Raw genomic sequence first — 25,292 nt, 5'->3', positions numbered from 1 at the left:
TGGCACAATGATACAAGCAACAATAATTGAAATCACCACAAATACCTCAGACTGGACGTGTTGAACCTAGGGACAGTCCCACTACGAATGGGCCAGCATCCCAACACTCCCGCATCCCCTCCAGCAAAGTGGGGACAGGGAAGGGTTCATCCCATGAAGTCTGGTTGGAAAGAAGTGCCATATGTAAATTGTTTTGTTATCTCTTTCAAATTGGTGATCATCTTAAATTATAGTCCAAAGTTTGTTGCAACTATCATTGAGCTTGATCACACCAGCGATTTTTATTTATTTATTTTATTTATCATATTTATACCCCGCTCCTCAGCCAAAAAAGGCTCTCAGAGCGGCTTACACTTAGCAAAAAAGAGACAGACCCTGCCCTCAGGCTTACAGTCTAATAAAGACAGGACACACAAGGAACAGGAGTTCAGGAGGGAGGGAGGGGGGGAGGACAGAGAGAGAGTTCAACAGGAGCAGGCCATGATGTTTCTCTTGTTCTTTCTTCTTCCCCACAGGGCCAAGATGGCAGTTTGCCCTGTGGGGGTGGGGGAAGAGTCCAACAGGAGCAGGCCATGATGTTTCTTCTGCCTGCTCCTGTCCCCTTGTTCTTTCTTCTTCCCCACAGGGCCAAGATTTAGTGCGCTCTCGCTATGCCTGGTGTGTGGATTTGCAGCACAGTACTCACATGACGCTGTGCCTGTCCTGCTGACAAACCGCATCTTCCCCAGCCTTTTCCGTCTTTTCCTAGAATGCCTAACGTCTGGATTGTTTTCTCTAAGCGCGTTTAATGGACCCTTAAGCCTCTGTGTAGTGCTGTACTCTCACATTTTTCGTTGTTTAGGGGCGTGTGCTGTGACAAGAATCTTGCTGTTGGCTTGAATGGATTGCATCAGGTCCTGGCAGGGAAAAGCAATCTCTCCTAGCAGCTGACTCCAAGCCTCAACATAAAACCCAAACCTTGCATCCTAGGCTCAAAAGCGTTTTTTTTTTTAAATTGTACAATGTCCAAATCTCTGTAGAGACAGGATTGTACTCTCTCGATGACCTCTAAGAACCAGACTAAAGGGTCATTCCAATTTTGCTAGGCAGAAAGGCAGTCTGGTCAAGGTACTCATCTGACAGGACCTGCTTGTATATGTGTTGTTAAAGCGGGGGAAGGAGCAACCAATGAACTGGAGGAAGAAAGAGAAGGGGCGGGGTAGAATGGAAGAGCAAACAAGGGAAAGAGCAGCATATTCAGGTGGAAAGGACCATAAGCTTGACGCACTTATGCATCGGAGGTAAAAAACGCGGAGGCAAAGCAGGGGGAAAAATTACTTGTGAGGGAGTGCATTGTCTATTTGGCACTGTAGATCGGTTTCCCAGACTGTCTTTAAACTTTGCATGTCACCCGTCATTGCTTCCAGAAGTATGTTATAAATGTTAGATAAGAGTCCTTTTATGTTCTCTGTGGTGTGAAGGCACAAACATTCAAAGTTTGTTAATGACCTGCCATGTTTTGGGCTACCTTGTGAGCAAATACTTTAATGTGGAGTTTCTGCATCAACCCAACCCATGAATGACCAATCATGATCGTGCAACAAATCACTCACATAGACACCCTAATTCATAAGAAGAAGCGGTGTTTGCATTTCATGCCATCAATTTGCAGAAGCATGGGGATTTTAGTTTAGATTTGAAGAAAATTAAGGGCACAATCCTATGCCTGTTTAGATGGAAAACATCAGTCTAATTTTCCATCTGGCTGGGGAATGCTGGGAGCTGTAGGACTTTTTTCCATCTAGGATTGCACCGTAAATAACTTATCTATGTCCTCCTAGGTCTTCCTCCTGCTGCTGTTGGTTTCCTCCCTATCTGAGCCAAGTGACGATTGCATCTTTGGGTACTCTCCTTTCCAGACCACGAGCTTTTCAGACGACTTCGAAAATCTGGTGAGCGTATTGCACAACGGCAAAGGAGAAGGCAAACTCAGGACAGAAATAAATTTATTATGCTCTACGTGTTTTGGAGGGATTACCTCCCTCTTCAGGAGCTATAAAACAAACAAATTAACCATAAGGGTAGTATCTTGTGGACAACACCTTCATTCTTTTAAACAAAGCTTTAAGGAGCTTTTCAACAAAAGAATACTATATTTTCTTAGACAACTTTAAAAAGATTTTTTTTAAATCATCATCATCATCATCATCATGAATTCCCACTTTTTATACATTGTTCCCATGTTTTTTCTCCTATCAAATTTCTTAACAGTAGTGAAAACATTTCCTTTTGTTTCACTTTCAACACGAATCGTTATTCTCCCACTACCCATAAACATAAAGCTAAGCCAGGACCCTCACAAGATCCCACAAACATGTTGGTTGAGCACTCTGGTTTTTATTCCATGTGTGATACGTGTGTACCAACCAATCTTTGAGGTTTTTTGTTCTTTTAAACGTTATTCTGGGTCTTCTTGTTAAACCTGGTAAATCCTGGATGAGATGGAAGATTTACCTGAAATCCAGGATTTATCAGAAATTCAGGATTTACTAGTTTTAACAAGAAGACCCAGGCCCTTTCTACACCTAAGGATTATCTCAGGAAAATGGAGGGATCGTCCCTGCCTGCTCCCGGGATCCCGTGTGTCATTTGCATGCACAGGGATGATCCTGGGACGATCCCCGGGGAAAAAGGCAGGTGTAGAAATGGCCCCAGAGTAACGTTTAAACAGGCCCGGTGCTGCCATAGAGACAACTCAGGCGGACGCCTAGAGCGCCAAGCAAACGAGGGCGCCGAACAGCGTACCTGGAAGCTGCTCTCCTAGAGCGGCTTCCAAGTGTGCTGTTCCAAAGCCACTGCCCCAGCCTCCGCCCAACCCCAGCGTCCTGGCTCTTTCGAAGCCAGGATGCTGAGGTTGGAGGCGGAGGTTTCAGTACGGCGCGCCAGGAAGCCACTTCTGGGCGCGCCGCTTCAAAGCCTCTGCCCCGCCCCCCATCCCCAGCATCTTGGCTTCAAAGCCGGGAGCAGGAGGGAGCGGGTGGTGAGTGGGCGAGCAATGTGGGATCCGGAGCGTGTGAGCGAGGGGGGAGCTGGAGCAGCGAGCGGGCGGGGGGCGGCGGGCGGGCGAGCGGGCGGGGAGAGCAGTGAGTGAGCAAGTGAGCGGGTGGGCAGGCGAGTGAGGGGGCGGTGAGTGAGCGAGCGGGAGGGCAGCTTCAGAACACGCCTGCCTAGGGCGCAATATAGTCTGGCGCCGGCCCTGCATTTAAAAGAACAAAAAACCTCAAAGATTATTTGGTACACATGGAATAAAAACCAGAGTCTATGGTGCCGTTCCCTCTACCTTTCTGAGCGTGTTGCACAACCACGAGCAAACTAGCAGGCCTGCTCTGTAGCCGTGGCAGACAGACGGTACATTGGAACCTGCAGTTAGAGCTCTGGATGATTTGCAGTCGACTGGCAAAGGTTTTCAACTTACAATAGTTTAACAATACAAGTAAAACATCAATCACTTCTTCCGCATCCCTCATTAATCTGTAAATGATTAATATTAATTGGTTACCCTTTGGTTAGGTTTTTGTGCAGCTTTGCTGGCCAATACATTAGAGTCTCTGTTCTGTTGTAGTTATTGTTTGCCTGCTTTGGGGGATACAGATTCTTCCAAGGCAGCTTACAAAAACCACAAAGATAAATGATTAAACTTTGTTATAGTATAACAAGATATAAGGATCCTTACAACGGGCAGGGGCAGAGGAGACAATCCAGGTGGAGCAGACACCCGAGGTGGGCTTCTTCATCTGCTTCCTTCTCTGCTATCTACAGATTTATACTTGTATAGGGAAGGACCAATATTAGGACCTTGTGCTCTGGGTCTTCACCCATTTACACCAATCCTTACTCACATCAGCAGAGCTTAGAAAGCATGGATTGGAGCCAGAAAACAGAAGTGTGTGCCCCAGTAGTTTTTGCCCTCACTTTTCTGGCAGGTGTGGTTAATCTTTATATCATAGTCTGCTGTGATACTTATTTATTATTAACAGCGTTTATATGCTGGTTCAAGGTATCTTCTGAACACGGGCTGACTTTCTGGCTTAACCGCCATGGTTAAAGCCATGGTTTAAGGTGTCTTCTGAATGGGCCCAATATCGTCATAATATGTGCAATATTTGCTTTATTTGCAAATATACAAGCAGCGCACAGTGGAAACAAATAAAAACTTCAGAAAGCAGCAGACCTCCAGAGAGCAACTTATGCAGCCTACTCTATTCTACCTGGCCTCACCCACCATCACCCCAAGCTACACCCCAATTTCAACCTACTCCAGTTAGAATCTCTCTCTCTCTCTCTCTCTCTCTGCTTTCATCTCTGTTATTTCAAAATTGCAACCTGATTTTTAAAACAGTCTGTTTACCCCTTCTCTTCCAAGCTGGAAACAGTATCACTTTATCCATATTCTGAAGAGTATCTCATTCACAACGCTCTAGAAATATCGTCACCTATCAGGAAACATTCTCTCACCTTCCATTGACAAAACAGCAACCAGGAATCCACATAGCAAAAGAATAGTTAACCTGTTATCTGTGATACTGTATGGCCCCGTTCAGACGACACACTAAACCACGATGTGGTTAACAGAATCCTTAACCATGGTTTATGGTGTCGTCTGACACATGTCTGTGGTTCCGTTAACCACATTGTGTTTAGGCTCACTAACCCCGTTCTGCAACGTGGTTCGCTGCACTAACAATGGCTAAAAGTGTTGTCTGAATGGGGCCTGTGGTTAAGGAGCTGAAATCATAGAGCCCAAAGTACAGAGCGGCCGAAATTGCCGCAGCTGCTCTATACTTGGGGCTCCGTGCCCGTGGAAGATGTGCTGTGGGGAGGGTGCGGGTTTTTTAATTTAAATTGCCCATTGGTGGGGTATGTGTGGCTGGGCTGTGGGGAGGGTGAGCTTTGTTGTTGTTGTTTTTAAAAAAATCAACTTACTTCAGCATAGGAACGCTCCTGCGCTGCGTTCAGCCCCGAAAAGTGATTCAAAATGGCAGCCGTGACATGCTCCGCCCTCCAGGCACGTCACACGCCGTGTGCATGTAGAATGAGGGGGTGCCCACAAAAGGGTTAATGGTGTCGTCTGCACCCATTTTGCATGTGGTTAGCATAACCACAGCTGGCCATGGTTACATTAACCACAAAGCCCATATGGTCGTCTGAACCGGGCCTATGGCATTTTAAAATAAGTCCACCTACTTCAGCATTCTGTTTCCAGTGGTAACCAGTCAGGGGCTTTTGGGTAGCTTACTAGCCGGGTTGGAAAGCAACTCCCTTCCCCTGTTGCTTGTTTCCAGCATCTGGCATCCAGAGGTATATTGCTTCTGGGTTTGGAGGTTCCATTTCACTATCATGACTAGTAGATAGACCCAGTGATTAGCAAAGTCCTTTTTTTAATAACCCTTTAAGCTAATGACCTTTGCCACATCTTATGGTAGTGAAATATAATGAAGAATTTGGCTTCCCAAGAGGCCGTGCTTTTTATTTTTGAGAAATCAAGACTCTAGCTCTCATGACAGGTGAATACACTTTCAGCAACATCCATGTGAGGGCTCATGATCACTTGCAGTGTGCAGCCATTTTCACATTGGAATCTCTTCTCAGGCCAAACCACACGTTATGTTAAATGCATGACCACATTTAACTTGTCATGTTTTAATAATAGCTGCATGTGTGATTAGGATCAGCCTTGCAGCAAACGTGTGTGTGTGTGTGTGTGTGTGTGTGTAACCCTTAACCCTTCCCCATGATCCTGACTCTCAAATACCCTCCCCAAAGCTGCTATTGACCCAGGGAGGGAAGCAGCTATTACTGCCAACTGCATTATGTAAGAGGAAGTGAACGTCTGTCAGGGCTGGTCTCAAACGTATTGCATAGGATTGAACTGCATGGACCTTGAGGACCTTTAAACACTGATATGAAACACAAAAATGCCATATTTGTACGGTCTGATAAGCAAGACTTGTGAGCAAGCCATTAGGCTGGTGCCTGCTGCTTGATCAGTCCTGCTGCAAGCGAGAGCAGCTCAACAAACCGCAGACCTTTCATCTGTGGTTTGTTTATCATGACAGGTGAAATGGGAGTTCCCAGTTTGGTTCGCATGTCACACAGCGCATTGTTAAGCTATAGAATTCACTAAAACAAAATGTAGCAATGGGTACCAATTTGGATGGCTTTATAAGGGGGTTGGATAATTTTCTGGAGGAACATGGGCGGGAGGGTGCTGTTGCATAGGGTGACCATGTGGAAAGGAGGACAGGCTTCCTGTATCTTTACAGTGTATAGAAAAGGGAATTTCAGCAGGTGTCATTTCTATGCATGCAGCACCTGGTGAAATTCCCTCTTCATCATAACAGTTAAAGCTGCAGGAACTCTGCCCTCTTTTTGTATGCGGTCAGGCTAGGCAGGGCTCTTGTAGCTTTAACTGTTTATTTGTTTATTAAATTTATATACCGCCCCCATAGCCGAAGCTCTCTGAGCAGTTTACAAACTGTTGTGATGAAGAGGGAATTTCACCAGGTGCTGCAGGCATACAAATGACACCTGGGGCCCTTCCACACGCCGTACTGAAGGCGCATGCATGCGCCCCAAGAACGACCCCAAAACGATAGTGTGGACTACTACAGCCAGAAGAGACGGAGGAGGTGGCGGCTGGGGAATCCGGGCGCGTCCTTGCCGCCACCGCCGCCTCCCCGCCGGCCTCGTGCTGCCGGGGTAAGAGCGACCCGGGTCGGAGAGCTCGGCTTCCGACCCGGGTCGCTCTTAACAAGGCAGCAGGAGGCCGGCGGGGAGGCGGCGGCAAGGACGCGCCCGGATTCCCCAGCCGCCTCCTCCTCCGTCTCTTCTGGCTGTAGTCCACACTATCATTTTGGGGTCGTACTTGGGGCGCATGCATGCACCTTCAGTACAGCGTGTGGAAGGGCCCCTTCTGAAATTCCCTTTTCTATGCAACTGTTAAAGATACAGAAGCCCTGTCCTCTTTTCCATATGGTCACCCTACTGTCGCACTCATGTCCTGCTTGTGAGTTCCTCATCCCCAGCTGGTTGGCCACTGTGTGAAGCGAATGCTGGACTAGATGGACCCTTGGTCTGATCCAGCCTGGCTCTTCTTTGGTTCTTAAACTACAGATGGATAAGAGCAAACAGGAGTTTGCAGAAGGAGCCAAGTGGGTGCCATTGAGCTGCATGCATCAGCACACTGCCTTATTCACACTAAGTCAGGGTTCTTTAGTCTTTCCCCAGACAAACCAGAATTATTTAGAGGTATGGCTTATTGTATTGTGCAAACGCAGCCATTGGATTGAATCCAGGCTTTGTCACCCTTAAGTCAAACCTATTGAAATCAATGAGACTTCATTTAGTCGTGATTAACTGATCCCTCTTTCATATCTGTCACTCTGCTCTAAGCAAGTCTTGATCCAACCCAGTCTAGGAATGCATTTTATGCTCTTTAATCCTACCTTTTCCTATGTTCAACCCAGGCCTGTCTCTTATCTTTCTGTCTTTTCAGAAGCAGTACCTACTCTTTGATTACCCAGTATTTATGCCATCCAACCTGAAACCGGTAAAGTCTTTCAAACAAGCTGTTTATTAATGGGAGAACTGGACATATATTTCCCTTGGATGAAAAAAGACAACAAGTAGTTTTATATTATTTGAAAGGGATTGTCCATAGCAATTATTTTGACTGAGGAGGGAATTTTTGTACGAATAAGCAGGTGGCCTTCTTTTATAAAAAGCCGAGGTACTGCCAATAGCAGAATGGTTAAGTTAGGCTTGCTTGCTTCTTGAGAAATGGTCCCAGTTCAAAACAAACATACTAGCGATGCTGCTGAAATTCATGTGTCTTGGCTTGGAATTGATGCAGGTTCATAGCACTTTCCTTATTAATGTTATTATTATTCTGAAACATTTCTGGTTTGAACTGTAAGCCCTCCCTCCTAGACTCCCTACAATTCACCAACCCACATCCAAGTCCCCTCCACCCTCCCTTCAGCCACTTTGCCCCTTACTTTAATTACAACTACAGCAACCGTGGAAGAGAGGGAGGTCTCTCTCCCTGCTACCCTCTGTTAACACCTGCAAGGTAGCCAACATGCCCAGCATCACAGAGGAGTGAGAGTCTCACAGAGGAGTGAGAGTCCAAAGATAAAGGACTGGGGAGGAAGGGAGGACGGACAGAAGGGGCTTGAAGGGATGGGGAGGAGACAGGTGGAGGAGGAGAGGGAAGTTGAATCGGACCCTGTTGTGGTCCCAGTGACGTCATCTGACATCTGGAACTCGGCATGTTCTGAATTGGGATTAAAATCTATCAATTTTCCAAGCCCAGTTCCAAGCCTGCTTGTTGTTTTTTGTGGGGAAGTGGGTGAAATTACTGTCTTTCTGCCTTCCCCTCTCAGCTGGGGTGTGTGGAGAATGCCATCTTCTCCAAGCTCAGATGGCAATATCGTTCAAAACACTTAAGGGATAGAGAGAGATCCCCAGCCATCAGGAGACCATTTCCTCTCCCATTGATTGAAGCCATTTTTATGGTATTTTGATTGTTTAGAATGATTTTACTGATAGTTCTTCATGGTCATTATAGTCAGGGACCATAAGTTCAAAAATTAGGTCCCGTGTGCAACTTCGTGAAGAAAGCATGACACCTTTTTTTTCTTGTTTCTATATATGTGGAGATACCGAAATGCCTTGGTGCCACTTTCAAAATGGCGTCGTTTCAAAATGGCGGCCATTTGTATCCCGTATCATGTATTTACTCATAACTCTGTTAATTATCAACCGATTTTTAATTTTTTTTATAGATTACAGGGGTTTTAAGTTCTTTATTTTGTTATCTAACCATTTTCCATGTACACCTAACCATTTTTTTGTAAAATTAAAAAAAATGAAAATATTAGTGAATTTTTCGCCCTTTGTATCTTTGTTCGATTTCATCCAATTTCAATTATTTTTTTGTTAGCATACAAGTTAAAGGTTGTTTTTTAATGAAAAAAAATAATGGTCATATTAATCCAAAAAGTAATAATAATTTATTAGTAATCAATGAATACAATAGGAACAGTATGCAATCTTAACATTTATCCACATATAATTAAAATTTAAACATCATGGTTAAACAAGGGGTACATCTTCATCTATTTCACTATCTTCACTTTCATAAGTGTCAAAAACTGGTTCACAAGTATCGACATTATTTTCACACAACTCTTCATCACCAAAACAACTACACATTTCTGTACATGGAAGTGAATTAGCTGTACACTTGCAATGAGTACTACTACATCTTGGTTTTGCACAATTGCACCTAATGAGTTCAAGTACTTCCTGGGGTGCTGGAGGGGTACAGCAGGCAACAGGTACTAGGCGGCTATTTTCATGCAACCACCCAAAATGAGTAGGATCTGATAGGTTGGGATGTGTTTTGTCACATTGATACCATTCCATGGCTTGAAGGTGAGCTCTTTGTAAGGCCTGTCTAAGCGATGGCCTTGTGGGCGGAAGATTTTCACCTACTGCCTGCTTTTGTGTGAAAAGCCACCACCTAAGTTCTCCAACAGTAGTAATCTTTGTGCTCGGCAAGTATACCTTGCAAATAAATGCTTCCAAAGAAAGCATCGTGTCCTCTGATATATGACTTGTTTTTCCAAGATTTGCCAAAGCTTGCAGAATGTTGTCATCAGCCTCAATAAAGGGTTACCAAAAACTTAACTTCCCTTTTTTATTGAATGATCCAGTTACGTCTGCTCCAAATATTGCATGTAAGCCAATTTGAGCTTCTGCTTTCTGCTTTTAGTCTGCCCAACTTCCTGTACATGAGGGTAAGGGGAACACTTCATTTTCTCCTTCCACTTCCAGTGATGAAGTTGGTCTCTTTTGGCAGATGAAGATACTTGCTTAACGCCAGGACTAACACATCTGTGTCAGGAGAGAATATGTCCAACCGAGTTGCTCCTCTTTTTGTAACTTCTATCGCATGTAGTACTATTTTGCTGTCAGCTTCTTCATGTGAGCTACTCAGTGATGTCATATCCTCATTTGTTCCTTTAGCAACTTGTCGCCAAGCAACAACTATGTTCCAGTTCGTCACTTTTGCATTTTCCAAAAACCTTTCAGCTAGAAAATTAGTCAGTTCGTCCTTGGTTTTTTCATGAGAAAGAAGCTTTTTTTTGGTAATAGAATGGATAATAGTTTTTGGTTCTATTCGGTAGTGTGTTGGTTGAGTATTCCCTTGGCGTCGTTCCCTAGTGAACGTCTTTAGCGAATCTTCAATGTATGAGTCAAAAATTAAATGATAGCAACTATAAATTTCATACTTCTTGTTGATCCAGTTGATAAAGTAGTTAGCAAGGTCTGAGCAAGTCTTGATTGTTGTTGGCTTCTCAAGAGCTTGTAGCTGTGCCATACCATCTATTATAGCAACACTAGTAATTGGGCATTCAACTTCCATAATTTCATCTACATCTGCAGGTACGTTTCCTTCGTGAGGTTTCTCAACTAATGACTCAAGGAGTTCCATGAGTTTGCTCTTGGCTGAGCAGTGTAACATTGTATCATCTAGCGCAAACATTGATCGAGGTACAACTGAAAGTTCGTAATTGATTAAAATGTCTTGCATATCAACATGGAGGCGTGATCTGGCAACAATTAACATTTAGGGGAAAAGTTCTCTATCTTTGACTTGTATATGAGCTTTCTTCACTGCTCGTGTACAGGTCTGCAGATTAATTTTCTTCACTGGATCCCATAGATTGACTTGACCACTCACTATGCGTTCCTTGGTGAAGTTAATAAAACTGTTTTTGTCCGATTGCGGCCATGGTGCACATGTCTTCTTTCACCTTCTCTTGCATTATGCATTTTGTACTGATGTTTAAAAGCTCATTTCTACCATATGTGAATGGGTTACCAGCTGTATGAAGTGATATAACAAGCGCACTTACATTCTTGTTTTGCCTTTCTGATGCTGCCTTTGTCAGCTGATGGTGTCTATTTTTGATACTTGGTTTAAAACTACTCATTTTTTTGGATTCTTCTACAAGTCTTGTAAGCTCAGGGGAGCACAAGAAAAAACGTTCCCTTGCATTTTCATTCAATGTTATGCCGACAATACCTCCCATTATTTTCATTACTCTATTTTGATGCTCCAAAGCTTCGTCTGCACCCAAACTACAAAAAGGGAACTTGGACTTATTAACAACCTAGCTTTCTTTGAAAGCATTTATTTGCAAGGTATACATGCCAAGCACAAAGATTACTACTGTTGGAGAACTTAGGTGGTGGCTTTTCACACAAAAGCAGGCAGTAGGTGAAAATCTTCAGCCCACAAGGCCATCGCTTAGACAGGCCTTACAAAGAGCTCACCTTCAAGCCATGGAATGGTATCAATGTGACAAAACACATCCCGACCTATCAGATCCTACTCATTTTGGGTGGTTGCGTGAAAATAGCCGCCTAGTACCTGTTGCCTGCTGTAGCCCTCCAGCACCCCAGGAAGTACTTGAACTCATTAGGTGCAATTGTGCAAAACCAAGATGTAGTAGTACTTGTTGCAAGTGTACAGCTAATTCACTTCCATGTACAGAAATGTGTAGTTGTTTTGGTGATGAAGAGTTGTGTGAAAATAATGTCGATACTTGTGAACCAGTTTTTGACACTTATGAAAGTGAAGATAGTGAAATAGATGAAGATTGTTTAACCATGATGTTTAAATTTTAATTATATGTGGATAAATGTTAAGATTGCATACTGTTCCTATTGTATTCATTGATTACTAATAAATTATTATTACTTTTTGGATTAATATGACCATTGTTTTTTTCATTAAAAAACAACCTTTAACTTGTATGCTAACAAAAAATAATTGAAATTGGATGAAATCGAACAAAGATACAAAGGGCGAAAAATTCACTAATATTTTCATTTTTTTTAATTTTACAAAAAAATGGTTAGGTGTACATGGAAAATGGTTAGATAACAAAATAAAGAACTAAAAAACCCTGTAATCTGTAAAAATAAAATTAAAATCGGTTGATAATTAACAGAGTTATGAGTAAATACATGATACGGGATACAAATGGCCGCCATTTTGAAACGACACCATTTTGAAAGTGGCACCAAGGCATTTCGGTATCTCCACATATATAGAAACAAGAAAAAAGGTGCCATGCTTTCTTCACGAAGTTGGATACGGGATGACACACGGTCCCTGTCTATTAGCCGCTTAGGCTGTCTTGGTCCCTGTCTTCACAGCACTGTGTTGGTGCCGCCTCTCATCTCAACCCCTCGTTTTCCCTCTCCCAGTGGGCGTCAAGTAATCCTGCCGCCAAGGATGGAGCACAGGCTTTCTGGGAGGCCATCTGGGTCCTGAAGCCGCCCCCACCCTCTTCCTAGTGGAAGGAGACCAATCACTGGTCGCCTTCCACCAGGCTCCGCCCCTGGGTTGGCCGCGGAGCGATGTTACACGGCAGAAGTGCAGTGTTGACGTCACTCCCTTTGTAAAAGTCAGGGTAAATCTTGATTTTTTCCAATCAGAGCATCGCAGGGAAGCCCCGCGGTGGCTGTGAGGCTGCGGCTGCAGCGTCTAACCGACAGGGTGTAGATCCACAATCACCGTGTGGCTTTCCCTGCATGTAGACAGCCCCTTGGTGGTAGGAAGGCAGGATGGAGGTTTGAGGAGCAGGTGGCCTCAGCTCCGTGGTTGAGTATATGCTTCGCATTTAGAAGGTTCCTGGTTCAATCCTCATCTTCTCCTTTGGGGGCTGGGAAAGACCCCTACGTGAAAGCCTATTCGACTACAACCCCATCATCACCATTCAGCAAGCCTATTGGCTGGCAGTGATGGGAGTTGTAGTCCAAGACATCTGGAGGGCATCATGCTGGGGAAGGCTGATGCAGACAAGACTGAGTTGGAAAGACCAGTGGTCTGACTCAGTATAAGGCAGCTGGTGGTTCTGCGCGATTTATAATGAGAGCACAACCTGTCTTCTTCCAACTTGCATATTCCTTCCTAATAGTTTCTCCTCCTCACCAATTTCCCCCAGGATGAATTCTGCCTAGGGTTATGGAAACTTCATCTCATCAACAGAAATCTGAAGAGCATGATCAAAGTGTCTGGGAGTAGCCTTAAGAGATTGATAAAGAATATAACGAGTCACACAAAAATTATCGAAAAATGCAAAATTGACGTAAGTCGCAGAGGCGTATATTTCCCCCCCCATGGGGGCACTTTGGAACACAGCACAAACTATTTGTCCTCTTATTTATTTATGTAGTACTGTATTTAATCTACCCCATCTTATAAGCAGAGAGCAATGCATTTTTTTAAAAAATACCATTTAAATTCATTTAGATCTGAATAAATTACATTACAGCAGCCCAAAGAGATATATCATGCAGTACTCCTGGAAGATGTTCAGTTCAGTTTTGGTACTCAAAACAAATTCCTGAATGTGCTGTTGTTTTTTAATTCTTTTCCTCCTGGCTCTGGTTGGTGGATTTGGGGGTTCTAGTAACGAAGCAAAAGTATTATTTATTTATTTATTTATTTACAGTATTTTTACCCTGCTTTTCAGCCAAAATAGGCTCCCCAAGCGACTTATAAAGATTAATAATGAGTCAGTCTCAGGCTTACAGTCTAAAAGACACAGAAGGAAAAGGGATTGGGAGAGAGGACAGGGGAATAAAAGCAAAACTCAGGCACCAGTTCTTAGTTTCAAAGTTCTTATAGGTGTTCTTTTTGGCAGAAAAGGGAGAAAACAAGCTCCCTGAAGCTGTTCCTTCTCTGGACGATGTATGGGGCCAGGTTGGTCTCCCCCTTGCTATGATCCAACAAGCCTAATATCTGTTCATCTAGGAGGTTACAGGCGCCTTATATCTGGATGAACCTGCTGTATTTGATGCCTTGTTTCTCTCTTGTGCCTTACCAGGATAGCTGTGTTGATTTTGAGAGGACAAACATCTCTCAGTTCCTAGAGCCCATTCCCTCCTTTCTTAAATCACTGGCAGACCGGATGGAGGATTACGGGACGGATGGGCTCCATGGTGACTTTCGTAATTGCACCATTATTCAGTGCCTCTCAGGTAATATTCCTAGATGAGAGGGATGAATGAGTGGGAGTGGGGTGGAGAGTTCAAAGATCCAGACCTGGGGGCTGTCTATATGTGGGGAAAGCTCTACAGTGGCTGTGGATTTGCGCTGCGTTGGTTACATGACGCAGGCACAGCTTCGGAGACACCGTGGGGCTTTCCTGCAGAGCTGCAGTTTGAAAACGTTGGGGATTTACCCCAACTTTTTCAATCGGAGTGACGTCAGTATAGCGGTTCTGCTGTCTAACTTTGCTCTGAGGCCAAGCCGGGGGAGGTACTTGGTGGAAGGTGACTGACAATCAGTTGCCTTCCACCAGGAAGAGGGTGGTGGGTGGCTTTGATACCTGGATGGCCACCCAGAAACCCCCGGTCCCTCCTCAGCGTCGAGATTACCCAATGCCACCCCGAGAGAGGGAAAGTGCAGAGAGGGAGGCAACGCCAACCCAGTGCCGTGAAGACAGCCTCCTGGCCATACTTACAATAGACCCATTGAAATCAATGGGACTTAAGTTAGCCATGACTAACTTAACTCTGATTGATTCCAGCGAGTCTTCTCTAAGTATGTCTAAATCTGGAATCAACCCAGTGTGCTTCACATATGATAGTAGCCCCTCCAACCAGACCCAGCATCAACAGCCCTCCCTCAACAGCTGGGGCAGCTACTGGGGCCCCAGGACTCCAGAAGGGCCCACAAGTAGTGATCCCAACTCCCCCTCCACCCTGCACTGGGTCACTGGATGTGTGAACGGCCATTTTAAATTCCTCACACTGCCCCTGATGTAGTGTTGCTCTGCAGCATTGTGGGAAGTGTAAATGTCTCTCCCATTCCATTTGCCCAACTTTGGCTGTTGTAATTTCCCACAATGTCCCGGAGCAATACGACATTAGAGGTACTGAGGGGAATTTAAAATGGTGGCTGACAGGTGCTGGTCCACTAGAGGCCATTTTGCTAAGGGGACCCCTCAAGCCTGAAGCCAGGCCTGCTTACAACAACAACAACAGTATTACAATCTTCATGTTGCAAATAAGGGAGCAGAGGCAGAGAGAAGAGTAAATTTATGGCAGGGGTCTAATTTGAACTCAGGACTTCCCAGCTTATGGTTCACATGCTGTAGATGTCAATCTTCTCATTCCAAGCCCCACATTTAACCCTGAACACCACCATGGTGGGACCCACTTTAATCTCTCTTTCTCTCTCTCTCTCTCTCTCTCTCTCTCTCCACACTCCCTGTTTTTCTTCTGTCTTTCTCAGAGTATATACCCAATGAGGACATCAGGTTGAATCCAGATTTAGCCATTTTTAGAACAGACCCACTGAAATCAATGGGATTTAAATTAGTCATGATAACTGGATTCCCTTTGTTTTTACTATGACTAATCTTGATTCAATGCATAGTGTAGGGGTGGACAACTTGTGGCACTCCAGATGTTTTGGCCTACAACTCTCCTCAGCCCTGGGCAGCGTAGCCAATGGTGAGAGATAATGAGAGTTATCTGTCATTGCCCAGCCCTGCCATAGTGGTTTAATTCACTTCTCCTCCCTGGGAAGAAGTCTAGCTAGGTTCTGGGTTAGTAGACTCCTTAACAGCACCTGCACCAAACTATAGTTCATTTTATTTTATTATTTTATTTTATTTTATTTTATTTATAAAAGCATTTCAGGCTGCTATCCTGTACCCACTTACCTGGGATTAAGCAGCATTGAACTCAGTGGGACTTGCATGTGAGTAGAGAGGTATAGGCTTGTGCTGTTATACCAATTTTTGGACCTAAGAAGGACCTCAAAGTAGTTTACATAAAAGAACAAACATCATCAAAGAACACAAAATAAACTAAATTTAAAAGGAGCAAAGTTAAAATGTTCCAATTTAAAACCACTAAAAGCCAAGTGAAATAAGAATATTTCCACTGCCAGCCTAAATCCCATCAGAGTTGAGGCTAGTCTCATCTCCTTTGGGGGCTGCCACAGAAAAGGCCCTGCCTGTCTCACATTCCCAACTGAACTCTATTGGTGGCGGGACATATTTATTTCTTTAATTTATTAAAGACCTTATAAAATACATTTGTCTAGGTGTTTCACAATTAAAAAGATCATTATCATATTCCGATAAAACAATCAGCACTGTAAAATTAATAAACCTGTCAACACAACAACCAAAAAGAACAACAGTATAAGAGGTAAAAACCACTTCCTAGGGACTAAAAAAACAGAACACTAAAACATTTTAAAACACTGGGAGTGCAATCGAACGCATGTTTACACAGAAAATAGTTCTACAATTCTAGAATTACATCCACAGCAAGCCAGCCATGCAGGTAGAGGAATGCTGGGAGTTGTAGAACTGTTTTTGTCTAAACATGCCTCAGGATGAGGGAGCACTTGAAGAAAGTCTTCTATGGATGACTCTATGGTGCAGGTACATACATATGGGAGGAGGCATTCCATCAGGTCCCAAGCCATTGGAAGTCTATAACAAAGCCTCCAATGGCTTGGAGGAATCCACGACAATTAAACTAGTATAGAAGTGATATGAATTTGTAGTGCAGACATGCTGTCTCTCCTCTTCTCTTCTCCCCCGTCTTTCTATTCCTCTCCCTCCCTCTGCCTTATTCTCTCCTTTTAAAAAATACAATATTGTGATGCCACTCTCCTTAGGTCAGATCACAACCCACTACATGGAGAGGCAAATGTGCTAATTGACCCTCTCTCTCATTTCAAAAAAGGTGATTTATTAATCTGTGCACATCCTCTCAATATTTTCTACTCCAGGGCCACCTGTGTGCACCTACAATGGCGCCCACATAGCTCTTCACTTCGTAATTGTAATTGAATTGTACACCGTAATTCATTTGCCCCCTTCAAAAAAAAAAACCTTCTTGATAAAACATTGAAAAAGTTAGGCCGCCATGTGCTCCTTCCTGTTCCTGAAACTGCTGCTGATCAGCTATTCAGCGGGAAGGAAGAGAAAGCAAGGCAAAGGGGTAAAGGAGAGAGAAAGGGGCAGGCTAGAGGCTGGAGGGACGTGGAAACAGCGTGGTAAAGAGGTGAAGGGGAGAGAAATAGTGAGGCTGGAGGGACGGGGAAGCAGAAAAATAAAGAGGTGAGTGGGAGAGAAAGAGCAAGGCTTAGGGATAAGAAGAGAGAGAAAGAAGGCCAGGGAAGGGAGAGAAATTATGGCCTCATCTATACCAAGCAGGATATTTCACTATGAAAGCGGTAGGAGCCACACCAAGCAGGATATAGCGGTATGAAAGTGGTCAATGGGCCCCAACAGTTGTCAGTACACTTCAGTGCTGCTATAAAGCAGTAGTGTGGCTCCTGCCTTTTATATACTGCTTTCAGTGTCATATCCTGCTTGGTGTAGATTGGATGAGTCACGTAATGGCTCTCATGGAGGCCTGGCTAGTCAAGAGGTGGGGAGGCGTGGGGGTGAGAAATAGTGAGGCTAGAGGCTGGGAGTGGAGAGAGAGAGAGAGAGAGATTGCAAAGGGAAAAGACCTGTGTGGATGGAAGAAGATTGGGTAGACCAGGAGGCAATTCTTTCCATGTCTTCTTCCCTCCCAGCCTCTAGCCTCCAGGATAAATTCCTGGAGGCGAAGGCTATCAATAGCTACTAGCCCTGATGGCTGTGTGCTACCTCCAGTATTCGAGGCAGCAAGCCTGTGTGCAGCAATTGCTGGCGAACATAGGTGGGAGGGTGCTGTTGCACCATGTCCTGCTTCTTCATCCCTGGCCGATGGCTGGTTGGCCACCTTGTGAACAGGGTGCTGGACTAGATGGACTCTTGGACTGATCCAGCGTGGCACTTCCTAGGTTCTTATGTTTTTACTTCTCTCCCCTCTGCCCTGCCACCTCGACTAGCCAGGCCCTTTCAGCAGCCACTCTGTGACTAGGCATATCTTCCATGGGAGGCGCTTTGTGGGGGTGCCCACAGCAGCTTCTCAAATTCCCAAATGTGCCCCAAAGGTTGGGGACCCCTGGTCTACTCCCTGGTCTACTCCCACCTTGTTACTAGAAGGCATTCAATCTGCCCCTATAGGTCAGTCTCTCTCTGTACTGCAGACTCTTATACTACTCCAGCTGCCAATAACTCTGTGCAGACGCATGAAATGAACTACTCATCCCAACCAATCTCCTCTGGAAGATCTTACTGGGGGCTGCTTATACTTCCGCTTCTCTTGCTCTGCCTTCTCTTTATTATGAGACTTCTATGCTGGAGATTCGAGGTAAGCCAATCCCCAACCAAAAAGACCTTTCCAAGGGCCCTGGACTACATTCTGGGCTACAGGTGAGCAGTAGAGCACATGTTTTGCATGCAGAGGGCTCCAGGTTCAATCCCCAGCATCTCCGGTTAAAGCAGGGATGGGCGACCTTTTTGCCCTCGAGGGCCATGTGCAGAGATGGGTGGTGAGTCGGGGGCCGCATGCATCTCTTATAAACGCAGGACGTGCGCATGGGTCTCATCAGTGTAGGTGCGCACACACAGACACTCACTCTCGCACACTGGTATATATACATGCATGCAGACCCAAGCACGCCTACACTTTTCTCTCCCCCAGCGCCATCACAGAGCTCAGGAATGAGGAGGTTTAAACCTGCCTGCCCACCGAGATCAATTCATGCTTCCCCTTTTAAACAGAGAAGGCTGCACACAGAGATGGTTCTCCCTGTGTGCGCTTTCCCCCATATAAATTTGCTTGGTGTGCTGTAAGGAGCGCAGCTGTGCCGGAGGAGAGGACACGTGTGGGGGGGCAGCGAGCGGGGTTTTTCCCCCTTCGCATATCCACTTCCCCTGCACAATTGCACTCATAGCACACAGGGATGGTGGCTGTCAGGGACCCAGGCCCTGTCTACACACCGTTCCGAAGGTGCCCCGAAGCCACTTGAGGGCGCCCCGAAAACGCTTGTGTAGTATGTACCTTAATCGTCCCCAGAAGAGGCGGAGGAAGAGGCGTCCTTCGGCAGCGCAGACTGCGGGCGGACTGCTCCAGGCTCCGTTTCCCTTTAGCCAGCAGGCCCTGCGAGAGCTCCCAGCAGCGGGGCTGGGTCGTGGGAGGGAAGAGAGCGGACGGGCGAGGAAATGGGCGGCGGCGGAGGCCCCTGCGCGGTCCCGGGGGCGTGGGAGGCGCCCTCCCCTTTCCTCGCCTGTCCGCTCTCTTCCCTCCTACGACCCTGCCCCGCTATTGGGAGCTCTCGCAGGGCCTGCTGGCTAAAGGGAAACGGAGCCTGGAGCAGCCCGCCCGCAGTCTGCGCTGTCGAAGGAAGCCTCCTCCTCCGCCTCTTCTGGGGACGATTAAGGTACATACTACACAAGCGTTTTCGGGGCGCCCTCAAGTGGCTTCGGGGCGCCTTCGGAACGGTGTGTAGACAGGGCCCCAGTAGTGCTAGCAAAGTGCCCATGCAAGACGAGACCTTCCCACATACCCTTCTCCAAAGCACAATCATGGCAACAGTGTGAGAGGGGAGTTTGGGGGAGCAGCAGCATAGTTGCACTCAGCGCAGGCCGCATGCAGCCCCTGGGTTGTCCATATGTGAGTGAAAGCAGGAGTGGGCAGAAAGTAGATCTCAGGATGTTTTGAGGGGCTGTCCATATGCAATGGAAGCCCCAGGGTGGGTGCGCGGTGGTACGTTGTTGATTAGAGACACAGAAGCCACCGTGCAGGCATCCTGGGGCTTTCCCCCACCCACCCCACAGCTCTGAAGCAAAAAAGTTGGGGACTAACCCTGACTTTGTTGTCGGGAGCGTGGTGAGGATGGCGCATTGCCATCTGTCGCTGTGCTCTGGAGTTGCGGCAGAGGCGTGGCTGGGCGGATGGCGACCCCTGATTGGTCACCGTCCACCTGGGCAGAGGAGTGGGAGCAGGCCAGCAAGCCAAATGGCCACTGCAACACCCCTGTGCTGCCTCTGGGTGGGGAGAAAAGTTTCCCTTTTGCTGGGGGGGGGGAGTTTCTCCCTTCCCTTGGCTTCAGTCCCTGCGAGATAAGGGAGGGACGGGCAGCGGTGGCTCCCCCCACCCATATAAACCCCTCACTCGCTCCTTATTGTGGGGAGAACGTGCCGCAACCCTGCAGGAGTGAAACCGCAGGGCTTGGGGGGCTCACGGCACCAATGCGACATTGTCAAGACAGCCCCTTGGACTTCCAACTGGCAGCATTCCTGACCATTGGCTATGTTGGCAGAGGCTTCTGGGAGTTGAAGACCCAAACGTCTGGAGATCTACCTTCTACCCAGCCCTGTATTAAAAGACCTCAAGACTTTTGAGAGGGAAAGACTTTTCCCTGACACCTTGTAGATTCTCTACCAATTAACATAATTCGTAGCACTGGATTAGAGGGACCGTTGGTTTACTCTCTTTAAGGCAGCTTCCAACATCTGTGTAGGCAAATGTTAGCAGTTGGTTTGGCCAGGACTGGAGAAAATCTTGAAATGGTGCCCATTACATCGTACCCTGGAGGTCACTGGCCTGCCATTCCATACTGACAGCCTGACCTCTTCTGTCTGTCTTTTGCGTAGAGCCTGCTGTCTGTAGGCATTGTGTATTCCATCCACACACCCTACCCCGAATCTAAATCAACCTATTTCCTTCACAGTTGCTGCACAATTTCTGTGGTTCAATTTGCTCAATTTGAGCAGTCTTTCTAGTGGAAAGGCAGGCATCTAAATGTAATAAATAATCAATAAATGGCCTTTCCTGTACGCTTCCAGAGGAATGGCCACATTAGTTTGTTGCAGCAAATAAAACCAAAACTCAGAGTCTTATGGCACCTTAAAGACTAATGAATTTTCACCTGTCTTATCCTCTGTTGCATGTGGATAGAAATGTGGGTGCTGGGGTGGGCAGCAGGAGAAAAGAGTGCAGAGAGATCGTAAGAAGATGTGTCAAATCTTATTACAAGCGCAAGAGATTAAGTTGGCGACAATTCAATTAAAATTCAACGTATATAAAATAAGCACAGCGACCATTCACGACAGAGTACTTAGTAATGAGAACACAAACATCTTAACATTGCAACATTAATAAACACTCAGTGGGAGAAGAAACCATTGATTCTATTCATGTCCAAATGGAGACAATCAAACTACTGGTGAATTCTGACTTGGCAATTTCATGCTGGAATTTCCCCTTTAAGGTTCCTTTGTTGAAAAAATGGCAGCTTTCAGGTTAGTGTGATTTTGGGTTCCAGCTTTTCTGCATCGTGTTGAATTGTGGCTCAAGATTCACACATTCATACTTGCAGGTTGGAGTAGGAAAAAATACCTGGCAATGAATCAACAGGTCATATGTCAGCCTTTGTCAACCTGGCGCACTGTAGATGGGCTACAGCTCCCGTCGTGGCTGGCTGGGGATGATGGGAGTTTTAGCCCAACCCATCTGGAGTGTACAAGATTGTCAAAGGCTGATATATGTCATTTGTCACTGAACATTTTAAGGTGCCATTGCATAGATCTCCTTTGGGTCATCTCACAGCATCCAACACCCTAAATGGTTTGGGGAAATGCACCAAATTGCCTCCCTGTTGCTATTGTGGCCAACAGCTGTTGTTCCATTAATCTGCCCCTGCTGCCTCTTTCTCCCCACAATGCATTTGAGAAAGTAATCCTGGCTCTGTATTTTACCCCCTAGAGACCCACGAGGTTTCAGATAACGGAAACTGAACTCATGGAGGACGTTTAGGAAATCAAATGGCAAAGAGTATGGTAAGACATTCCTGCATTTCTGTGAGTTATACCTGACCAGAAGAGGGGGGGAAGTCCTGTCCTGCCCCTGTGACCTTCAGCTTGAGCTGTGGATGGTAGCAGGCAATGAAGATTATTTATCTGCATGGTTTGAAAAGGCTCCCTAGCTCAATGGCAGAGTACATGCTTTGCATGAAGAAAAGGTGATAGGCTAGAGTGCAGGTGGGGATTCACATGGCTGAATGCTCCTCTGTAAAAAGTAAATAAATTAAAATCCCTGCAAATAGAAAACTAACATGTCAGAAAGAAAGTTAGACTTCAGGTGGGGGCCCACATGGTTGAATAATCCTCTGCACACGCATAAAGGAGGGTCTTTTCTGCTGTGGAATGAGCTCCCTAGAGAGGTTCGCTTGGTACCTACATTGTACTCTTTCCAGTGCCAGGTGAAGACCTATTTATTTTCCCAGAATTTTAGCAATTTACTATCCTAGTCTTTTAACTTTGCTATTTTAAATCTCTGCGTTGCTGCTCAATTTTATTCTGGTTGTACTTTTATATTGTGGTTTTAAGCTTTCTTATTATATTTTATGCTGTTCTTGTAGTTTTAACTTTTGTAAACTGCCCACAGAGCTTCAGCTATTGGGCGGTATAGAAATGAAATGAAATAAATAAATAAAATCTTTGCACATAGAAAGCTAGTATGTCAGGGAGAGGGCTAGACTGCACATGAAGGTTCAAATGTCTGACTACTCCTCTGTACAAAAAATCCCTGCATATAGAAAACTAGCATGTCAGGGAGAAGGCTGTTCTGCAGGTGGAGGCTTACATAGCTGATTGCTGTTCCTTACAGAAAAGAATGCCTGCAGGTGGAAACCTAGCATGCCAGGGAAAATAGTTACAGCTTCTCCTCCTCTCTTGCATGCTAATTTTCCACGTGATTTTGTTTGTACACAGAAAAGTATTCAGCTATGTTAGGAAAGATAATTGACTGCAGGTAGAGGCTCACATTGTTGAATGCTCCTCCGTACAAATAAAATACCTCTGCACATAGAAATCTATCCATGTCACATAGAAGGCTAGGCTCCAGGTCTTCTCCCTAACATGTTAGTTTTCTATGTGCAGGGATATATATTTTTTGTATAGAAGAGCTGCCAGCCACCTGCAGTCTAAAGTAATGGAATTACTAGCTGAGTGAAAATTGCACCTCAATACAGGTTCTGTGGCCTGGCTTGATGGTAAATATTGCAGAAACCCCAAGTAATATATTTTTGGCAATACCCTCTCTTCCGAGTTCTCTTTTACACCACAACCAAGCTTTCCTATCTTGTCTCCCCGCCCCCCTGAATCTCATCTTCAGGTGCAAGTGATGTGAAACGGCGATCTCCGCACTGAGTGGGATGGTGACTTTTCGCTCACACGCTGTCAGGAGTGGCACATTCCCGGCTCCCAGTTTTCTCCCTGGAGGACTAAACTTGTGGAACACACAAAGGCCACTTTTTGGAATGGGGGAGGGGGAGAGAGACTGCAGAATGTCTACAAGGGAGTCATGGGCTGCAGTTCCGGATTCTTCCACTGAGTGATGCTGCACCATCATTTTTATAGTGTGTGTGTGTGTGTGTGTGTGTGTGTGTGTGTGTGTGTGTGTGTGTGAGAGAGAGAGAGAGAGAGAGAGAGAGAGAGAGAGAGAGAGAGAGAGAGATTTTTTAATATATATATTATTTTGTATAAATAAAAAAACAAACACTTAATAACCATGTGAATGTTTCATTTTAGTGGCATTACACAAAGGGGGGAATATTGGCACCAATACCCAGCCTCATTGGACAGCTGTCAGGGCCCAAGCAGACAGCTGTGACTGGGAGATTTCTGCAATTTTAATTTTTTCATTATGGGCCAAAGTACTCAATGTGTTGCTCTGGGACATTGTGAGAAATTAAAACGGAGGCCCACTTAGTGGAAATTTTAAATGGCGGCAAGGGGCCCACTGACATAGGAGTGAGGGCCTCCCGAAGCTGTGGTTGGTCCTGATACCCCAGACATAGGCTGGGTACATAGGTGTTTACATAGGCTCACCTCACATGTACAACCAAGAGTCTTAGTGTCCCTCAAAGGCTGAGAGATTTATTGTGGTTACAGGCCCGGCCCTACCATTAGGCAGAGTGAGGCAGTCACCTCAGGCAGCAGATGCTGGGTGATGTGGAGGTGGCAGCAGCAGCAGGCCCCTGGCTGTTCTCCTCTGCTGTTGGACAGAGCTTTGTGTTCCAGGCAACTTACCTTGTACTCCTTAAGCCAGCCTGCTCCCCTCAGGTGAGGTGGAAGAGGCTCTCCTTTAACCACTGCTATAGTAAGAGCCATCTGCCAGCCCAGTTGGCTTCTGTGGGTGGAATGGGGGATAGACCACCATCTTGTCCTTCACACCAGGCAGCAAAATGGCTTGGGCTGGCCTTATGGCACAAGCTTTTGTGGACTGTGTCCTCCTTCAGCAAACACACAGAGCGTTATCCTTCAAGACGAAGTGAGTACTAGTCCATGAAAGTGTCTGCTGCAATAGATCCATTACATCTTTGAAAGGCCAAACACAAGTTTCCAGTTTGGTTTTGCTGTAAGAAATGTACATGGCCGCCCCTCCAGACTTTCTGACATGAACAGATCATTCTGTATAAGAAACTGTTAACTCCTGTTACATGGCCCACAACAGACAACTAACTTTATCACATATCTGCACCAGATGGTGATAAAACGTCTCTCTGCCATTTGAGAGGATGGCACAGATCCTAAAACTACCTCAGGCCATCGTGAGAGGGCTCCCCAGTGTAGGCCCAGTTTGTTGAATGTGAATCAGGGACATACAAATATGCACTACAGGGAGCTCCTAATGGGTTACATTTTCTGTGGCATGCACCCATATTGAGGAATCCCAGAATATCAATCTTTGGATTGTGAAGATCCAAGTGAATCCTTATTCAGCCATGAAGCTTACTGGGTGAGCCTGGGCCAGTATCTCTCTCTCTCTCTCTCTCTCTCTCTCTCTCTCTCTCTCTCTCTCTCTCTCTCTCTCTCAGCCTAATTTATTTCACAGGGTTATGAGGATGACATGGAGTGGGGAGAACCAAGCACACCTTTCTGAATTCCTTCGAGAAAAGATGGGACAAAAACATCATTAGTAATAATTTACATTGTTTCCAAGAGCATCTTTTAAACTAACAAGCAAGACTTTTGCAGTTACCCAGTGTAGTATTGTCATTATAACAATTCTACCATATCCTCTCTTGTTAGAAATTAATTACCTTTCCATTCTGCATGGGGTCCCGTGTAACTCTAAAGCTTACCCGTTTTTTATCCTGGTCAAATACACCAGCCCAACCTCGATTAATCTGCATGGAAGCGTTATTGTCTGTCTATTGGAAACAACTCTCAGGCTTCTAAGAGATAACTACACCTGTGTTTTTTAATTTATTTTTCTGATGTAGCATTTGGATGGGTGGGTACGACAGTGAATGCCAG

The 25,292-nt window shown here is 45.5% G+C and overlaps 1 protein-coding gene across 4 annotated transcripts in view; it reads left to right on the top strand.

The window, feature by feature from the left end:
- Positions 1-23,434, top strand: part of FLT3LG (fms related receptor tyrosine kinase 3 ligand) — a 31,101-nt gene extending 7,667 nt beyond the window's left edge. Inside the window, exons 3-9 of one of the 4 annotated variants that reach the window (XM_063137627.1) lie at positions 1,821-1,931; positions 7,535-7,588; positions 13,065-13,208; positions 13,950-14,103; positions 18,173-18,336; positions 21,736-21,809; positions 23,146-23,434. In XM_063137627.1, coding sequence (XP_062993697.1) covers positions 1,821-1,931; positions 7,535-7,588; positions 13,065-13,208; positions 13,950-14,103; positions 18,173-18,336; positions 21,736-21,786 — 678 coding nt within the window. In that variant the 3' untranslated portion in view covers positions 21,787-21,809; positions 23,146-23,434. Of the gene's footprint in view, positions 1-1,820; positions 1,932-7,534; positions 7,589-13,064; positions 13,209-13,949; positions 14,104-18,149; positions 18,337-21,735; positions 21,810-23,145 lie in introns of those variants that run through there. The other 3 variants (XM_063137626.1, XM_063137629.1, XM_063137628.1) reach the window with 3 other exon arrangements.
- Positions 23,435-25,292: the final 1,858 nt, after the last annotated feature.

Source organism: Elgaria multicarinata, chromosome 11 (genome assembly GCF_023053635.1).
Source record: "Elgaria multicarinata webbii isolate HBS135686 ecotype San Diego chromosome 11, rElgMul1.1.pri, whole genome shotgun sequence".
Classification (NCBI taxonomy): Eukaryota; Metazoa; Chordata; class Lepidosauria; order Squamata; family Anguidae; genus Elgaria; species Elgaria multicarinata.
Note: the sequence above shows the minus strand (reverse complement) of the source record. Positions and strands in the feature narration are given on the sequence as shown.